General features: G+C 40.1%; 1 protein-coding gene across 1 annotated transcript; it reads right to left on the reverse strand.

The window, feature by feature from the left end:
• Positions 1 to 9918: 9918 nt before the first annotated feature.
• Positions 9919 to 16042, reverse strand: LOC148507824 (uncharacterized). The gene is made up of 6 exons (XM_088445487.1): positions 15825 to 16042; positions 14004 to 14220; positions 13815 to 13906; positions 13490 to 13629; positions 12532 to 12636; positions 9919 to 11102 (listed from the first exon to the last, which is right to left on the reverse strand). Exons 1-6 carry the CDS (start codon positions 15952 to 15954, stop codon positions 10995 to 10997), a joined length of 792 nt encoding a protein of 263 aa, XP_088301613.1. The 5' UTR covers positions 15955 to 16042; the 3' UTR covers positions 9919 to 10994.
• Positions 16043 to 21043: the final 5001 nt, after the last annotated feature.

Raw genomic sequence — 21043 nt, forward strand, 5'->3', positions numbered from 1 at the left:
TTTTATTTGTAAGTGAAAGTTTTTCATGTTTGATCCTCAGTATTTAGAATAACAACATTAGTTCTCCACCTATATGGAGACATTATCTTTGTTTACCAATACACCTCAGTGGAGAGTATTGAATTACTTTTTGCTTAATATGTATTTGCACATGCTGTATGTATCTATGATAGAACTGTTTAATTATTTATTTATGTTATATATCACATTTGAGATCTTACATATATCTAGTTATCTTTTTATGCACGTAGCAGTCTGTTCTCATCATGTGAGTGCTACGAGTGCTGTGTCCTAACCTTTGACGTTCACGCTATGCAGTAAAATACTGGACCACGTGAGCAGACTGTTTGCAATACATAAACAAATACACGTGTTGTCCCTATCACGTGATACACATCGACATCACGTGAGCGGGACTTCTCTGATAATCAGTTCATGCAGCATGTGATCAGACAGGCGACAGGCCTATGCGATTGAGCCAATGGCATGCTGGGGAGGACGGTCATTCCCCACACCCCCCCGCCTCTTCTCCATGTGTGTTTGTTTACATCACGTGGACAGAGAGGCTCAAACTTGGTAAGCTGCATTATTTACATCTGTTATCACAACTCCCTATATCAAAATGTAAATATTCCACTTTGGATATGTCTGTCTCCTATTAAGGATATTTTATATATGTTTATATTGTCATTTCTAAGTGTTTTTATTTTGATTTTGTTACTGTTATGCAACAGCTGCTAATCAGCAGCCATCTTGGAATATGACTATAAATAAGGGTCACAGCCATAGTATCATTACCTTTGATAAATCTGTGAGTTGGACACAGTGAAACGCATCAGAAATTGGCTGTTTCACTTCACAATACTCCTCCTGATCCTTAGGAAGATTTCCTCCCACCGCTATTGCCTTTACAGACGCAAACTACCACGCCAGCCCAATATTGGACCTGTGCCCTGGGGACCTTCAATCTGCGAAGTGCATACCTTGCTAATTGGACCCTGAATATATTTGGACACTGTATCAACCCTTTGGTCCTATCCACCTGTGCTTGGGGTACCCCACCAGAGCCTACACGTACCATCACTGTGGAACGGTTCTCATCCATCTACTGACATATGGACTGGGTAATTATCTGGCTGGACTATCGCTAACAATTAGTCCTTATATATGGACTTTCTCAATACATTTCCCATGTGATCAGGATCAACCTAGGTTGACAAAGGAGTAAAGTGTTTGTCATTTTAGCAATCTACATGCTATCTATGTGTTTTTACAGGAATATTATCAGCTTATGCATTAATGAAATTGGACTTTTAATTTTACACTGGAGCACTGTTATTTCTTGTTTCCTCTTCTCCCTCTGTGAGAATCCAACCGTTTTTCTATTACCTGATAGGTGTGTTCAAAAAGGGGGTGTTTCAGTCCTTTACTTTGAAACTCATGTATTTTTCTCATCCAATCACCTGTGAGGAGGCTTCAAGAGGAAAAAGCATCTTGCCGGGGGGGTGTTGTGTAGTGTGAACACCTTAACATATGCTAATTAGATTTTAGTTTCAGTTAGCCATGTCAATTCATATGCTGGTTCTGTGTTGCCTCTGATAAGCTTATTCCTAAACTCTCTCTGGAATATGATTATATATATATATATATATATATATATATATATATATATATAATTTTATATATATATATATATATATACAGTCAGGTGCATAAATATTGGGCCATTGACAGAATTCTCATATTTTGGCCTCTATTCACAACCACAATGGCTTTGAAATGAAACAAACAAGATGTGCTTTAACTGCAGACTTTCAGATTTAATTTGAGGGTAATTACATCCAAATCAGGTGAACGGTGTAGGAATTACAACGGTTTCTATATGTGCCTCCCACTTTTTAAGGGGCCAAAAGTAATGGGACTATCAACTCAAAAGCTATTTCATGGACAGGTGTGGGCTATTCCCTCGTTATTTCATTATCAATTAAGCAGGTAAAAGGTCTGGAGTTGATTCTAGGTGTGACATTTGCATTTGGAATCAGTTGCTGTCGACTCTCAATATGAGAGCCAAAGAGCTGTCACTATCAGTGAAGCAAGCCATCATTAGGCTGAAAAATCAAAACAAACCCATCAGAGAGATAGCAAAAACATTAGGTGTGGCCAAATCAACTGTTTGGAACATTCTTAAAAAGAAAGAACGCACCGGAGAGCTCAGCAACACCAAAAGACCTGGTAGACCACGCAAGAAACCTTAAAGCACTGTAGAGAGCAATGGTTTACTATCTACTGTCGAAGCCGGATGGCTGGCTGAGACCTAAATTGTAAAATTAATATCTGAAGACGCCATTTTAGGTTGCCCCTGATGACGCCATCTTGCGTCATCAGAATGAAACCATTGTGTGTGATGCTAATATGCTATTATTAGCATCGTGGTGATCGCATTGCCACAGCATACTGTTTAAAATCCTATCATACCCCATACGCACAAATACACATATCAATCAGTGATGACAGACATGTCTGGTGGACATGTTTGTGACAAATAATTAAGAATACACAAGGATACTGTGAGTGTTTGCTCTGCATATTGATACAGTGTGTCTATGACAATTGAAGTATAACACAGACACTGATATGCTAAATGTAGATTTGGAAACAATGGTCAGACGTTTAGCCATCGTTTAACAATTGTAGGCCTTGTATCCAATGTTGATGTGGTTAAGTAGAACTAACAGTTGTATTCTGGATAAACATAGGAGAGCCTTTTGTTAAAATTATCAGATTGTTTGCCAAAGCTTGCTCCATCTATGAACAGGACAAACCCCATTGTCTGTCATTCTTTTAGTTCAGACAGAAGTAATATTAATAATAACCAGTTTGAAGCCAGTATATAAATATACATATATATATATATATATATATACTTTTAAATGATCACATGGATATCCACAATGCGTGCACACATATATATATATATATACAGTTGCATTTGTAAATAAAAACACACACACAGCGCATGTTTTGGGCTGTAACACAAACCCTGCACACAGCACACCTTTTTACACTGCATGTAGACACACAACGCATACTTACATATAACCATAAATATACACGCACTCATAAAAGGTTCCTGCACATTATGGTTTATATTAAAGTTATTAATTATGATGTAAAATGAATGTATTTGATATTAATGGTATACAACATGATAGACATGGCATGTTTGGTACTAAACTGACACACTGTTTATTTCCAGATATCTGAACCTATCAGCGAGGGAGTCGCATCTTGCGTTCGATGGTTATGGAATATAGGAAATTATTGGTTAGAATGTATACACTGTAATGTAGTGTCTCTATCTAGTTTAAATCAATTAAAGAAAGACAATGTAATCTGGAGAATTGGGACATACCCCTAGTGAACTGTCCTATGAACTACAGCGTACTACAAAGATCAAGAGCAAGAACCAATGGAATTATGTTTGTCTGTCTACATTGTTGTTATCATGAACTGTTAGGGTATATAGCCTGTGTCCTGGTCCCAGTTAGTAGCCATTCTCTTGGATGACCACAGACCTCTGGATAGATGACTGTAACTGGTACCGGTGCGCCTGCGTATGTATCGACTGTACCTTGTATTTAGTATAACCTTTGCGCTAATTGTGTTATAGATGAAGGCGTGTAACTATATGCTTTTATGTGAATAATAACTTTTGTGCTTTGGAACCACACTCAAAGTCTGGAAAGCGATTAATTCATATGCGTACGCAACGCTAAATAGCGAATTTAGGGCAAAGAGGTTAATAGGAATTCATACTACAGTGCAATACTCTGCGAGATGGGTATTAACGGAGAAGAAAATTGCGTTATCTTCTCTGTTAACCCTCTTTTGAATAGTGGAAATACTTAAAAAATGTGGAAATACTTTTTTCCCGCAGTATTTAAGTAAAAATGTAATTGCTGAATAGAGCCCTTTATATGCTATTTGCATTCTCCACAATTAAAGATATTAGCCGAGAAAACGTTCTGATGCGGAGAAGTTTGATGTCAGGAAGTCAGTTGTCTTTGGCATTTTCGACGCAGCAGCACATTTTGTAATATATCATAATGGCAATATATTAATGAAATTCATGTTCCATATATTGAGATAATAATTTCAGATTTAAAAAAGTAACCTTTAATTGACTTGTATTCACATCCCTCTGAAGAAATCCCATATGGGAAGAAAAGCGTTAGAGCTACTGGACACTATTCCCACAGCACTGCCTCCATTATACAGTGCTGTCTGCACAGATTTTATCCTCCACAAAGACCTTACTGCGGATGCTACAATCATCTTGACCCGCTGAGTTCATACGGGACAAACTACATGCTAAGCCCTGCTGTGAGCAAACTACATGCTGAGCCCCGCTGTGAGCGAGACATGCTAGGTGGCAATGTGCCACTGTGCACTCCAGGAGACAGAGCGGAAGATTGGCTAAGCCGCTGTATTGGGGTTACTCCGCTATAGATGCCATTGGCCATGCGCTGCCTGGTCCTTATGGTGATGATGACACAGAGTTAAAGCAGCAGTCTGTGTTGGCTGCCGCATCGAGGAGGCTGTTCAAAGGTGAACTACAGATACCAGCAAGTGACTGAGCTGGTTACATCGTGGGTCAGCTAAATCAGCTGTTAATACAACAGGTATACTTAAAGTGGAGATTTATGATTATTTTGATGGCCATCTGAACAATGTGCTAATTGTGTATGGTCCTATAAGGTGATCTTATATTTTCCCATTTTTCAAGAACTAAATATACAGAATTAAGCTGGCCACACATCTAAAGATTATCTGTCCAACCAGCCAACTAGTTGATTGGTTGGAATGAAAATCTGGTAAGGTATGAACGCAAATGACAATCAGCAATTTGCTCCCAAACGCCGGAAAATGGACATATACTGTTGTTTGAACAAATTGTTTCGATCAAACATTTAACAAACTTGTCTAAACAACCATTTTCATCTGTTTTCTGGCATTTAGGAGCAAATTGCTGATCATCATTTACTTCCATACGTTACCAGATTTTCATTCCAACCAATCAACTAGTTGGCTGGTTGGACAGATAATATTTAGATGTGTGGCCAGCTTTAGTGTGTGGATAATTATATCCACACAGGGACATTCTTTTTTAGCTGGACGCAGCTGTGAGGAATTGTAGCTGTGGGATTTGGATACAATTGTTGTTGTTACTTGCAATTTAGACATGCTTAAACATTGCTACACACTTTATAGTAATGTTATGACTAATGTGGTCTTTTATGCATCTACGATTTGTTGTCAGAGTGCCGATATTTATGTTTTATTAAAATATATTTTATTAACTTCTAGGTAAATTTTTTTTTCATTTTCACAGCGCTGTTTTTTCTAATTATTTACTTTGACTTGTATTGACCCCTCTTGTGAGAAGCATAAATAAATTCTATTGTAACTGATTTCACCCTCACAATACTATAGGTCATTGTTAAGAAAGTGTTACACTTACATTCAACACTGCCTTCACTTTCCTTTGACATATAATACAAAATTGAAGCCTCTGTAACCAGGGAGGGCTGGTGCAAACTTTCTTGCTGCCCTAGGCAAAGTTAAAGCCTACTGCCCATCCTTTCTTTCATTTTTTTTATGAGCCCTGACATTCAAACTTGTTTGCAGTTATACTAACAAAATAGTTATGTAGAGTAGAGAAATAAACATTCTTCCACATATATTGTCTTTTCTCAGTTGAAAATTGAGATATAGAATCCTTGATCCAACAAGAGATCAATGCCCTCATATTAAGATAATTTTTTTGACCTTGTATCAACATGCATCCAGTTCAAAGTCTTAATCATTGAAACATCTTCTGTCCACATTTAGCAATATGTCAAGAAGAGGCAGCCAGGTGGAAGGTGCAGGGGGCAAGGAGCAGCCTGGTGGGAAGTGTAATGGTGCGTACACACTGGGCGATTAAAGTGGACGACTGAATGATAACAATATCGTTATCGTTCAGTCGTCCACTTTATCGTCCATTTTTAACACAAAAAAGATGAACGATGACGACGACGCGCGTTCCTGCGGGTCGTTCGTCATCATCGTTCATCGCGCTGACATGCAGGCCAACCTGACGACCTCGTCAGGTTGCTGCATGTCAGGGAATGGGTGAGAGAGCCTGGCGCTGAACGATATCGCTAATGATATCGTTCAGCGGCTGTGCTCAATGTCATGAACGACATTGAGCACAGCCTGCCGGGGACACACTAGACGATATCGCTCAGGGAGCATATCGTCTAGTGTGTATGCACCTTAAGTAATGATTCCTGGCATTGTAAAGTGGGGGATGGGACCACAATGATGTGATTTAGCAGGAACCATGTCATCAGGCCATCTCTGAAAGTAGGCGTCAGCGGTTGGCAGCGTGGGGCTTGTGAAAGACTTGAATCTGGGAGATCCACCCATTGTTTGTAAAATGCAACAAATTGTAAAATCATAGTTCAAAGTTCAATTTCTTCGCAAAAGGTAAGTTCATGATAAGCCAATTTGGATAAGGTTATTTGAACAAAACATACTTTAAGATATCATTTTAGCAATAGTTTAGAAAACATACAAGATTAAATCATCATGTTGGAATTGTAATTATATTGTCAAATATTTCTTTATTATCTTTATTCCATTAATGATTAAGGATGCCCACCTCTGAAACCCTCTGATGTTTTCTGATCTTACCCTATACGTCATACCTTAGCTACGTTCGGTCGCTGGTTACAGACATTGTATAAAGTGTACCCAACTTAAGACAGGCCAGATAAGAGGAGGTTACAGTAGTTCAATCTAGAGATGACCAGTGAGTGGATAAGGGTCTTTGTTGGTTGCATGGTGAGAAATTGTCTGATCCTATAGATATTTTGAAGGTGGAAGCTCCAAGACTTCCTAAGGGTGGAAGCAGCAAGACTGGCTCAGGGACTGAATGTGGGGTTTGAAGGAGAGTGTTGGAGCAAAGGATAATTTCTAGCCATCAGACTTGTGGGAGAGAAGAGATGGTGAGGTTGTCAATGGATAGTGAAATCTGGGGAGGTGAGGGGACTCAGGAAGGTGGGAGCACAGCTGGAGACAGTGGAGTAACAGGATTAAATAGTGCTCTGTATTGGCCGGCTGCCAACACCTTACCTTGAGCGCATGATGTTATTATGTCACACAGAGGGGGCAGGGACAGCAGCACCGGTAAGTGCAGCGCTGGATGGAGCATACTGAGACTGCAGGGTGCCTGCCAGGAGCATCTACAGGATGCTCCGGTGGCGCTTCAGGGTGATATTCTGGACCCCTCGACAGCCAAAAGTAAGGGCCTTGTGGTAACGGTGTCGCCCTCGGAATGGTATCGAAAATACCACTGGTTCAAATCCCGACTGCGGAAGCCCGATAGGAGAAGATCCCGACGAGGGAAGGTAAGTACTCTATCCCTAACCCTCCCTTTGTGGTGCCTAATCCTAACCTCCCCCTGGTGGTGCCATACACTAACCTCCCCACCCAGCACCCTAAACCTATGTCTCCCGGGGGGTGCCCAACCCTAACCTCCCCCCGGGGGTGCCTAACCCTAACCTCCCCACCCGGCACCCTAAACCTAAGTCCCCTGGGGGGGTGCCTAACCTTAACCCGCCAGTGGTGCCTAACCCTAACACTCCTGGGGAGGTGCCTAACCCTAATTTCCCCCTGGGGATGCCTAAACCTAAGCCCCCTTCCCCTGGGACATAACTTTACTTATCCGGCCATGGACATTTGGGATTCCGGCGGTTCGGGATGCCGATGCTGGTATCCTGATCTCATTCGGGACATCGGTGTCGGCATTATGTTGGGTGTTGGGATTCTGGCGTCGGTATATCGAAGGCTGGCATCCCGTCCGCCGGAAATATCACTTCATCTCCCGCCTACAGAGCCCTGTGCTTTGTGCGGCAGCACCGGTCACACACCCCTAGTTATGGCCCTGGCTGGAGGTATTAACACAGTCCACTTAGTAAATTAACCTAAGGCTGGGTACACAGGCTGATAAATATTGCAATCTAGTCATGGACTAACCTGCTATTTATATTGTGTGATTGCGCTATGCTCACTGTATGGCCTTAGAATGATGAGAAAGTGGGGTAAATTACATCAGCATCAGTGTTGCTGGGGACACAATGAAGGGAAACATGTTGCCACAGGCCATTACTGTAATATACTGTATTATAGTATTTAAGCACAAAAGCTGATGTAAATTGAAGCAAGGAATTTGTCTGGTAGAGTTGTGATTCATTACAGAGGTTATGTACCCTGGTGTCATTGTATGATGGCTATCTGTTTAACTATCTGTCAAAGCCTGGAGCTGAAAATGATAAAGGGTTTATTGTGAAAAGCGGAGGAGCAGTGACCAGGGCTGTGTGGGTGTGGCCAGTGCCATGTGGGTGTGTACACCCCCGACGCCCCATTGGTCTATATGTAAAAGTAGAGTTGCAGCATTTTGTGAGGAAATTGAAAATACAATTTTAATACTTATTACTTATGGTTGATCATCATGCCGTTATGATGATGAGCCTGTTATTATTTGAAGGCCTGGGGCTATAGTCCCATCTCTCCTATTGTTAAGCTGGTCCTGTGTTTATATATTATTTTAATATTTCATTATCTGCCCTCTCTGTTGTGATTAGTGTGTAATCTTTTCACTGGCACTTTCCCAACTATGGGCCTGATTCATTACCGATCGCAACTGCCGATCGGTAACTGATTATGCAATTGGCCGATTGTTGCCTTCTGCACATGCGTATGCACCACTGAGATCAGGACTGCGACTGCAGTGATACTCAGACCCATCGCAGAGTGATTGACAGGAAGTGCCGTTTGTGGGTGGTGACGGAGGTGGTTGGCAAAATGCAGGCATGCCAGTGCGTTAGAACGCCGTTACAGAAACGTGCATAAATTATCCACTGCTATGCCCTACGCAGCCTGAGGTCTCAATGAAGTTGGCAATTCCTGAGTATGGTCAGAGCTTGTGCAAGTGTGGGTGAGGCTGCGATGGTACTCTATGTTACTGATGGTTTCGTAGTCTTGCTAAGGATTACGGATGTGTGTAAGGTAAAGTGGGCGTCCTTATGTTGTGCTGCGATGGCATAGCGATTGGAATTGATAAGCATACTATCGTAGTGAGACTGCGTGTGTAATCGCTATTGCAATCGCAGTTGCGATCCATAGTGAATCAGGCCCAATGTTAAGTCCCCTGTCTATTTTATTCTTTCAGTCTTCTTAATATCTAACCAGGGCCGTAACTAAGATGTTGGGCCTGTCAATTTTCCTGGTTATTATCATTCTCACTTGTACCTTCCTCCTCTTTTATCCCAAGCATCTCCTGGCTGCCCCAGGAGTACAACTATCTCTTCCCTGGCAATTCCCCATGAGGCCATGGGCCCTTTTTCAGGTGCACTTATGTCCCTATTTTGTGAAATAATAATGTGAAACGTAAAACTTGTGCAAACGACAGACAATATATGACTCTTACACATCCAGGGACCAATACTAAGAAATGACATTCGGCAAATACCAGTGCAGGAACTGGAACTAACAATTGTTGCTATTTCTGTTTGCAACCACTCCTACAAGTCACCCTCATGTTGTATCGGAGAAAGAAACAGTCCAATGTGTTGCAATGGATTCACCTAAATTAAATATTAATTATCTTTGCTTAGCTTATTTTTGCAGGAAGATATAAATCACAAACTAATTTTCATCAAGTTAAATTTCTGCTAAATAATATCAAGACACATATTTAATTTCTAAATACTTTAATTTAAAACCGTAAAGGCAACATCAATACAATACAATATAATAATTTAATGACTTTACAACACTACACAAAGTTAGTCATACAACAGTGTTTGAAAAACAGAATTTACAATAATACATAATATAAGTAAAAAATGGAGATAAGGCCTGAAAATATTTACACTTATAAAGTGCAGATGTGTTATAAGACATTGTTGAATTTAAAGGTACAAACAAAATAGTATGCAGCAGAGTTTCCCAAACTTCACAATTACAGTCCAGGTTTTAAGGATGTACAAGCTTGAGTCCAGATGGTTAAATAAAATTGACTGAGGTACTAATTAAGTCACCTGTGCTCAAGCATGGATATCCTTAAAATGTGGACTGTAATGGCAGGGTTTGGGAACTAGTATACAGTCTGAAGACATGATTCTATAATAGGATGGTTAAAAACTGAATTAAAGAAATGATCATCATACACTACTGTATGTAAGAATTTTCCTTTGCTCTCTATATTTGTATATATGTACACAGGACAGGTTTTCAATAAATTATTTACAGTACACATTGAAAAAATATACAGTCCATATGAATTAGTGTTTTCATTGTGCTTTTCAATGCTGTACATTGTAATTTTATAATTTGTTTTATGTACGTCCATCTATTAGTGGTCTAGGTCAGTGGTTCCCAAATGTTTTTGAATCACGGCAACCTATAGCATCAGCATTTTCCTACGGCCAAAAGTTTCTTATTGAGCAATTCAGAAAAATGAAATGAAGTAAATTGTGCTAATATGTCACCCTGAGGTTCAGTTATGTGGTGGGTGACAGGGCTGCATTGTATCCACATATTTTCTGATTGGCAGCCATTAGCACTGATTTTGCCTATCACACTGACTAAAAATCATTTTATTTGATACTGAACCACCAACCCGCGGTACCCCTGCAAGTGCCCTGAGGCACCCCAGGGTGCCATGGCACCCAGTTTGGAAACCACTGGTCTAGGTTCATGCTCAAATAACCCAACACTGAACATCTACAGAGTATAATTTAATAACATGCAGAGATTATTGTGTTTCTCAGATGAGCAGTAAATAAAAGGTCAGGAATATATAGGAACATACTTATAGTCTAAGGAAGATTTTCAAAAGGGGGACATAGGAAAAATCTTTCTAATATTAAAAAAAAAAAAAAAAATTAAAATGTCTTAATGAAGAAGTTAGGGGTGTGGTCTTTGAAATTGTTATATTCATCGGTTCCAGCCACCAGTACAGTTGCAGGAAAAGTTCGGGGACGTTCTGGATCCTGTAATAAAACAAAATTTAAAAAATCAATTCCGTTGTTCAATGTGCTGCTCTCCTAGGGCAATTTACTACAGATTGTGCAAGACACATATGTGCCTCATTCTATGAGCGCCTATGTACAGATGTGTCCTTTCTTACTGTTGCTTCAGTCACGTCAAATAGCCTCTATCAGCGCGCCAGGTCTCATGCAACTCGGCACGCCGAGTGTCTTTCCCGCTCAAAATGTGCATCTTATTCACATAAAACAACTAGGAGCGACTAAACTACATTGCTAGCTTGCACTGACCAAGTTTGTGTGCAATATTTGTACATTTGTGTCTAAATCTGTGTAAAATGGTCTATTGCGGACCACGGCTTTTTCTCATGCTGAGTTTCTTTGTGCTTCATCTGCAACTTTGTATGTGTTTAAAACCAATTTCTGTGTGGTTAAAGTCGCAGCCTAGTGTCTCTTGTGCACTGTCAGTGTTTTTTCGCTGTGTCTGTGATGCAACTAAGATGCAAAAATGAAAGAGAAATACGATACGCTACCCTTCCTGTCCTATCCCGCCGCATTCCAGAGCTACAGTAGGCTACAAGTTTCTCGTAACCTAACTATTGAAGTTACAGTATTGTTACTGCTGTCTGGAACCTCCTCAGTTACTTCACTAAGATTGGGCATATTCTCTCCTTGTTTCCTCTTCACACTACCACTTAGCCACTTATCCATGACAAAAGGTTCATATAAACAGGCACATAGCAGCTGGGATGTGGTGAGGCATAGAATTTTCCATGCCACGTTTGGTGATGAGTCTCCATATGTGATACTAACAATTTCTGTAGTGAAGCACTAGTGCACAGACCACTATCAGTAGTAGAATGGTTAATATTCAATGTCGCCTCAGTAATAGATACAAATTTAGGACATAATGCATTTTCGGCTTGCTGACTCCCTGATATCCTTTGACACAATCTTGGTGTTTCACAGAACCCATTTTGAGACTTATCCCATGCAAAGAAATTTTATTATGATCATTGTTCGGCCACGTTGTATCTAAAGGTGCACATCCACTAGGCGATTTTAATGAGCGATTGAACAATTACGACATCGTAATCGTTCAATCGCTCATTAATCGTGCACAAATCATGCACTATAATGTCGGCAACGACCAGCGATGTGTGCTCCCGCTGGTTGTTTCCGTCATTAATCATCGCCTGAACATGCCAGTCAATCTGCAGATAACGACAGATTGGCCATGTTCAGGATGAGGGAGGGTGCCTACACTGAACAACAATGTTGTAATCGTACTGTTGTTACCACATCGCCTAGTGGATGTGCACCTTATGTCTACCCTATTGAAACTTTGGTCCAGGATACTATTGTTCATCTCTCTGAGCTACTGAATGTCTCTTTATATGGCCAGCTTGTAATATGATGTATGGTGATTACTGACCTCAACAGGGTAAGCTTCAGTGGGAACGTAGCGGATGACAAATCCACATCTCCTCCTGTTGGACATGTTGGGTTCGCTGGCGTGGACAGTCAGTCCATCATGTACCTGGCAGCATTAATAGGAATACACATATACTGTTCAGTACACAGGACTTGCACATTACACTCACATCTATCCCTGGAAACAGCTGGAAATCTAACCATCTTTATCATACATCTGCCAGGCATATACTGCTAGGAGAGCAATGTCATTATTATTATTTGTATAAACATGCACGGATGCAGAAACATTATACTTATATTTACTGATATTGTACTGACAGGGGGCAGCAATCGCCTGATGGGGTCCGGCCTAATGACATGTTTATCACTTAATTTACATTGTACAATTTAGTGTTACTCTCTACTACCTGCCAAGAACCCTGCACTGAGTAGAGGGCACAAATCAAATATTAACTATATGAACTAGAAATGAGCAGGGGCCATGATCTAGCTTTATGCTTATACATTGCATATTGTGATCAGAAGCAGGGGCCTACTCCCCATGTACACCTACATAAGCATGTAAGCAACTGATTTATTACAAGGAATTTGAATAGCTTTTGTCTAACAGTAAGTACGTGGTAACTACATGATATTTACAATGAACCATTAGCTTAAAGGCTAATTCAACCTCAATGTAGTATTTTTTTAAAGTTATCCCCAACTCCATTGACCCTCCTCCACCCACCCCTTTACTGGATTAGGTGAATCCCCCCCCAGAAGGGATCCCCTCTGAACAGAAGGTAGGGCATTGAGTCATTGTACGGAGCACATAGAATAGTAGACCCCAACAGCAAACAAAAAGTAGTCCCAATGGAAAAGCATCTGTGTAAGGAAGTAACTTTTAAAAATGTCCACTATAAAGGTAGATATTATTTACAATTGAAATAACTCTTTTACATTATGTTTTTACTTACAGACATTTGTCCAGCTTTGAGCGGACAATCAACTAAATCTTCTACATTGACCAGATGCTTTGGGATCTCCTGGTTGGATGTCAGCATGTTCCCCGGGACGTCTGCAGTCTTGTGCTCTAGAACCCCCTGTTTGTGACTCCCTGGAGGAAAACATATCACAGTCACTGCATATAAGTCCCATTCCTAACTCCTATATATAGCAAGGAATGGGTTACATTTCATCATAATAATACACTTACATCATCTGCATGAGAGATGCATACAAGAGGAACATAACACACATGACATTGTGATTACAATGTACATACATGAAAATAGATATTACCTGGAATTATTTGCAGGACTCCATTCTCTGTGTCCACATCATCCAGTGCCAGCCATACAGAAGCCACTGGTCCTCCCTCAAACCCCCAGTATCTGCAATGCAGAGAGGGAGAGATTTGTGATTTGTCAGACAAATAGACCATGTAACTGACCGCACAAATTCCATCTACCAGGCACCTTTCCTACTTACTTGATGTCCTGATGCCAGGCAACGTAAGGGGCGGTGTTGTCTTTGTGTGGGACATCGGTGGCTGGATATTTGCAGATGAAGCGTGAGTCCAGGAGAATGACATTGGGGCCCAGCACAGCGGTGATTGCTCTCAGAAGATTGGGGTTAACGGCCAAGTTCATCACCCACTCATACTGCATGTGGATGTTGTGCAGATTGTACTGAGTGTACTCCTTGCCTGAAAATATATGTTTCTATCATTTCATACATATAAAGTATGTGCATGGATAGAGAATGTTACAGTGTGAGGGTTATGGTGCCGGTATAGTGGGGTTTCTTTATTTTTTATTTTTTCCTTTCATATTTTTTTTATCTGTTTTACACTAATTGTTTTTCTTTTATATACCCTAAGTGGAGCTAATGAGGTAATAATAAGGTATCCTGGCATCATAACAAAATTAAAATAAGAAAAATCTGTATGTGTAGCTTCTTGCCAAGGACACTGGTAGTGATGGGGAAGGGAACACAAGCGCTTCAATCTAGCAGTATAAACATATTTAATACATCCTGGCTTCAATCTACATTTCACAAGTAGACAAAAAAAATACTAGCAATAATTTGTAAATTGCAAGCAAACTTATGTGGAGTTTCACCTTGATGTACTCAAAAATATATTGTGTCCCGGCTGGAGATATAATCTTATATAATATACCCAAGTGTTGATAAAGGTACTTCATGCTATTAATTCACAGCGATAACACACAGGGTGCGCACAGCGATAACATACAGCAGGGGTTCCCACCCACGGTCCACAAGGCACACTAATACCGCTTTTATACCTAAATTCCGGGTCTGACCCGGAGGTTGGAACAGGGTTCCAAATCGGATCAGACCCAGAATTTAGCAGGCGCCGAGCCAGGATATTCCAGAATCAGCGCCGTTTACACTGGAGCCGGCTTTTCCAGCATTGAAGTGGACACTTGGAGATGACGTCATCTCCAAGCGCCACTGAAGCCAGCCAATCGGCAGGCATGCAGCACGATCCAGGTCATCGTGGATCATGCCGTTTACACTGCAGGGTTTCACAGGTTATTCCCGCGTAAAGCCCTGCAAGGTACCTGGGTTGGATTGCCGGGTCACTCCACCTGGGAATGCAACCCTGTCCCCTTTTACACCAAGGAGCTGCCCAGGTTAACCCTGCAATAACCCGGGTTTTAGCTCTGGTGTAAAAGGAGTATAACAGTCTTGGTTTTAAGGATAGCCATACTTGAGCACAGGTGTCTTAATTAGTACCTCAGTTATTTTGCTTTAACCATCTGTACTCAATCATGGATATCACTAAAACCAGGACTGTTAGGGGTTATTTACAAAGCAGTGTTAGGAGACAGAGTGAAAAGCGATAAGAAAGTGATAAGGTGCCAGCCAATCAGCTCCCAACTGTCATCTCACAGGCTGTTTCAAAAATGACAGTTGGGAGCTGATTGGCTGGCACCTTATCACTTTCTTATCACTTTTCACTCTGTCTCCTAACACTGCTTGGTAAATAGACCCCCTAGTGTGCCTTGAGGACCGAGGTTGGGAAACACTGACTGACATAAAGGGTGCACACAGCGATAACATATAGGGTGCACATATGTCCTTGTGCATACCAAAAAAATACAGGAGGTGAATGTTATACTGAGAGAGATACAGAGGCAATGCCAGACGCTAGTTTTCTATAGATATATAAAATATTCTAAAAATTGTTTCTTTTCATGGACACTGATGTATCACAGATACTGTACTGTGATGTTCAAAGATAGAAACAACTTTTTAAAATCTGTAAATAATTTCTATACTCACCAAACTTCTCCTCCAGTCTCCCATAGTTGCTGTTGGCTTGGTGCAGTTCTTTCATATCTAACACGTCTATTGCAGTCAGGAAGCCATTGGCGTCATAGAGAGTCTTCATGTGATTAGCATCAGCCTTCATTGTGCTGTTATTAGATGATAATTAGCTGTACTAAGACTGCTGGTATAATGGAGATATAATTGTCTTGTGCTGACACTGACTTATATACAAGACAGAGAGAAGCCCAGCCCATACTCCATTATGGGGAACAGGTTATTTTGTCTAGTCAAAGTTTCCTGGATGACAGAGTGAATATTATAGCCTTGGGTGGTTAATTGCTATTGCGTTCAAGACAAGACAATTTCCTGGTTTCAATCTGACTATGTCACCAGCATCATACAATGTGACAGAAGTGTGACAAGAGCCCAGTGTTGGGAATTCCAAAGCTATTCAGGAAACAAATAACAGAACTGACATTGAATAAAGCTAAGCTAATATGTTTTGTTGTTTGTTTTTGTACTTTCAAGTATTTAGAAATCCCCAGAAATAAGAATATATTGTGCAAACTCGGCAGCTTAACCAAAGCATAAACTATAACATAGCAAAATAATTTCAAATCAACAGGTTTTAAGGTTTTTTTTTTAAAAACAAATAAATAAATGTTTTTAATGGTCTGTTTAAGAAATTACATTTGGTGTGCCCATAATTCATCTTTTTTGAGAGGTAAACAGTGACTCACCAGCTGATGTAGAACTACAAGTCTCAGTATGCATTGTTAGTTTGAAAACCACAAGTTGACTAAATCTGTTATAATGTAAAACTGTTGTAACTAAAGGTGCTACATGGATATTGGTCATTGGTAAAATATTCTAATTTTAAATCTTTCTAATCATTGGCAGAATCTAAAACATTTCCAATAGAACTAGATGTATTGTTATTGTAAGGTTATTGAAAGCAACAGAAGGAATCCGCAGACTTGATACAGTTAACACTTATTGAAAAACATTTTGCAGCAAGTTCCATAAAACATTAAGGTGTTGATGCAGAGAAGGACCAATGCTTGTTTGTGGGGTGTATCTTGCATGTTTTCATGGGCAATATCCTGGTTTGGCACAAGCACACAGCATAGAAGCCTATGGTGGCTGCTTAATTGGCAATTTTTTTTCTCATGCAACAATACAATGTCACATATATTATGTCAATGTTTCTCATATATATATAGGAGGGGGGGGGCAGGCGTGGAGGCAGAGGAAGGGGGAAACCCCCACAGGGGAGAATGACTTCATTTTCAATCTCTCATCATCTAGCTTAACACCTATGGAAATACAAGTACTTGAAAAAGGGCTTACATTTATCCCTACTAACTCTCCGGACGAATTTGGATGGAAAGTTGACACATACATTTTTGAGAACATTGAAACTAAAAGAACATTTTGGAAAGCAACCAATCTCAGCTATTTCTGACAGTGTTCCATCTAGATTACGTCATATTGGACCTAAGTCGCAATATGAACCCACATCGTCTAATGCCTCATTAAAAAATTTCCATCGGATGTTGGAAGCATCTTTGTACGAACAAAAAACACTGATGGTTAACAACTTAAATTATGAAGAACGGATGGCTCTGCAATCCCTGTCTAAAAGGCAGGATATCATTATCTGCAGTGCTGACAAAGGTGGGTCGATAGTGATCATGGACCTAATTGACTATCAGATTGAATGTGACCGATTATTAAGTGATGGGGAGACATATTGCCCTTTGGGGAGTGATCCTACTGCCCTGTATAAATCTGAATTAGATTCTTTGTTACAGCAAGCAGCCTCTGATGGTATTATTTCAGAAATGGTGTATAATCGGTTGGTTGGTGACTGCCTATTGTTCCAATTTTCTATGTCATCCCGAAGATTCACAAGGATGCACAGAGGCTCCCTGGGAGACCTATTATCTCTGCCAGGGGGTCTCTGTGTGAGCCTATAGCTCAATACCTGGATGCATGGCTACAGCCGTGCATACAGAATACATTCACACATTTGAGCGATTCGAATATGCTATTGAGGAAATTGCTGGATTGCGATTTCAGTAAATCTGAGTTTTGGTTGGCTACCTTGGATGTGGCCAGCTTGTACACATGTATACCCCACCGGATGGGACTTCAAGCTGTTAGACAGTTGATCTCACTTAGCCCAGTATACGAGGGGCCAGACATACATTTTTTTATGGCCCTTTAGGAGTTTACTCTAACCCATAACTTCTTTTCATATAATGGAAATTTTTTTCGCCAGGTTACGGGTTGCGCTATGGGCTCTTCTGTAGCGCCATCGTTATTCGCGAATTCCTTTATGTGGAATGTTGAAAGGGCATTATTTTTTGAAAATACAGTAATATCCAGTAAAATTAATCTTTATTTTAGATATATAGATGATTTGTTAATTTTCTGGGGAGGAACTAAACAAGAGTTGGAGAATATTGTTGCAAATCACAATAGTTCATCGAGTCCCATTAAATTGACCCTGATTATGGATAAGAGCAGCATCCATTTCTTGGATATCTGTATAAAAATTCACGATTCTCAGATACAAACTTCTCTGTTTGCCAAACCCACAGATCAAAACAATTTACTTTGCTATGACAGTTTTCACCCTTGTTGTACGAGAAAAGGGCTTCCGTACTCCCAGTTCTTGAGGGTTCGGAGGATCACTAGTGATCCTAAAGAAACCAAAGCACAGATGGAGGAGATACTCAAAAAATTCTTAGTTAGAGATTATCCTCTGAAAGAATTGAGTTTAGCCAGAGTTAAAGTCCTTTCACAAAATAGGGAAGAGTTACTTAGAAAAGCTCCCAAGGTAGTCAAGGATAAAAGAATTCCATGGGTTAATCAATTTAACACCATGAGTAGACACACAAACAAAAGGGCAAAATAATTATGGCCAATAGTATCTACTGATACAGAGTTACCACTCCTATGGGATTCCAAAATTCTGCCCAGCTACACAAGGGGGAGGAGTATTAGAGACAGGGTGGTGAAGACTGATATTACGTCATTTAAAAACTCTACTCAACAACATTTTTTGAGTAGGAAAAATGGTAATTTTAGGTGCCTGGACTGCACGACTTGTAATTACCTTATTCAAGGCGCTGAGATCAGACATCCATACTCTGGAAAAAAGTATAGTATCAGGTGGCCCCTTACGTGTACCTCCAAGTTTGTTGTCTATGTGCTAACATGCCCGTGTGGTCTCTTCTATGTTGGGAAGACTAAGCGTCAGTTTAAGGAACGGATGGCCCAACATAGAAGTGCCATACGGGTAGCACTAATTTCAGGTAATAGCGAACAACCAGTTGTAAGGCATTTTGCTTTGTTAAAACACGGTATGGTAACAGTACGATATAGAATGGTAGACCATGTTCCTCTGTCATTGAGATGGGGCAATAGGTCCAAGAAACCTTTACAACTTGAATCAAGGTGGATCCATCATTTGGATACACTTTGTCCAAAAGGGTTAAATGACCGTTTAGGTTTGTCAAATTTTTTATAATATGGATTTGTGATTGTTTCACTATCATGTTGTCTAGTTTATATGATTAGTACAGGTGGAATAGTACTTGCAGCATTATGGCCCACCATAGAGGTTGGACCGTATATTTATGAACAAAGAGGTGGTTAGTATTTAGTATGTGTCCAGATATTGTTATGGGCAGATTGGTTTTGTAATGGGTTAATTAATATGTATATCATAATTGTGTAGCTCAGGGCTGTTCCTAGAAGTTCTCATTTTTTTTGTTTTCTTTTTATGTTTTGATTAATGGTGGGACAGTCAGAGGGGTTTAAGTCTCACATTTTTTACAATGTTGTTAGCTTCACGTAGATGCATTCATCTACATGTTTTAAAAGATATCTGGTGGTTTTATATTTTTATATAGATTGACCACTAGAGGGCTTCAGGCACCTTTGTTATTTTCAGTGTCGGCTTTTAGTAACACAGTGGATGAACTTGCCGATGTTTAGAGTCTATATATGATTAGCATGTATTGTATGTAATAGCAGTGGGGTGTTGATCTCTCCATGTGGGGCAATTTTAGTCTGTATTATTATGTGTAGTGTTAATGCAATGATTTCTGTATTTGTATACAGCGTTCCCATGGTCACCTTTGCTGGATCCCTGTGACGTCACTTCCGGTGGTCATGGAGATGCCGATACCGGAAGATGAGGAAGTGGAGTCCTGGGGGAGGTGGCTGCGGTGACCGCGGGGTTGGAGGGAGGTAAGTGTATTTACGTTATTACTTTATTTGCTTGCACCTATGTGTATCCTGAGGACGGGGATTCGCTCCTCGAAACGTTGAAATAAAGCACTTTCTTGTTTCATCGATATCAAAGACTCCGAGTGCCGCCTGTTGCAGTATGGTCTGTATATACATATATATATATATATATATATATATATATGTGTGTGTGTGTGTGTGTATATATATACACACACACATATGGAGAGAATGTGCTTTATAAGCTAAGATGTATATTAACAGAATCAATGCGCAGTGTTCTGCAAATCTACCACGAAATACACATGTAATTGTCCCTGTGATTAAATGCTAATTAAACTTCTGCTTAAGAAGGTAACAGCTGCAATTCCCCCGAAGAGAGACGTTTGTCCTTCATACTGTACAGTATTCTGAACCTGTCCCTTTAGTGTAGTTCTATCTGTACGGATTATATACAAATGAAAAGATAGTGTACTGTACTGTCGTGATAAAATGTTGTATATTCGATACTATATAAATAACTTACTATAAATAAATTTGTCCCCAGTTACCTCACCTGAGTTACTGAGAAGTTATTGCTGCTTATCTCAGCCAACAATTATCTTCTATTACAGCATGTGTCATATGGGGGAGAGAAAATCACCAGGTACAATAACACCTGTGATGTCCGTATTATTCTGATATGTTATGATACTAATGTCACCTTCACTTCATTATCTCCTCATGTTATCTAATAGTGGAAGCTGCTCATACATGTGACATACATGTGTCATATGGGGGAGAGAGAATCACCAGGTACAATAACACGTGTGATGCCCATATTATTCTGATATGTTATGATACTAATGTCATCTTCACTTCATTATCTCCTAATGTTATATAATAGTGGAAGCTGCTCATACATGTGCCATATGGGGGAGAGCGAATCACCAGGTACAATAACACCTGTGATGCCCGTATTATTCTGA

Source organism: Taudactylus pleione, unplaced genomic scaffold, assembly GCF_031769625.1.
Source record: "Taudactylus pleione unplaced genomic scaffold, aTauple2 ptg000381l, whole genome shotgun sequence".
In the NCBI taxonomy this organism is placed as follows: Eukaryota; Metazoa; Chordata; class Amphibia; order Anura; family Myobatrachidae; genus Taudactylus; species Taudactylus pleione.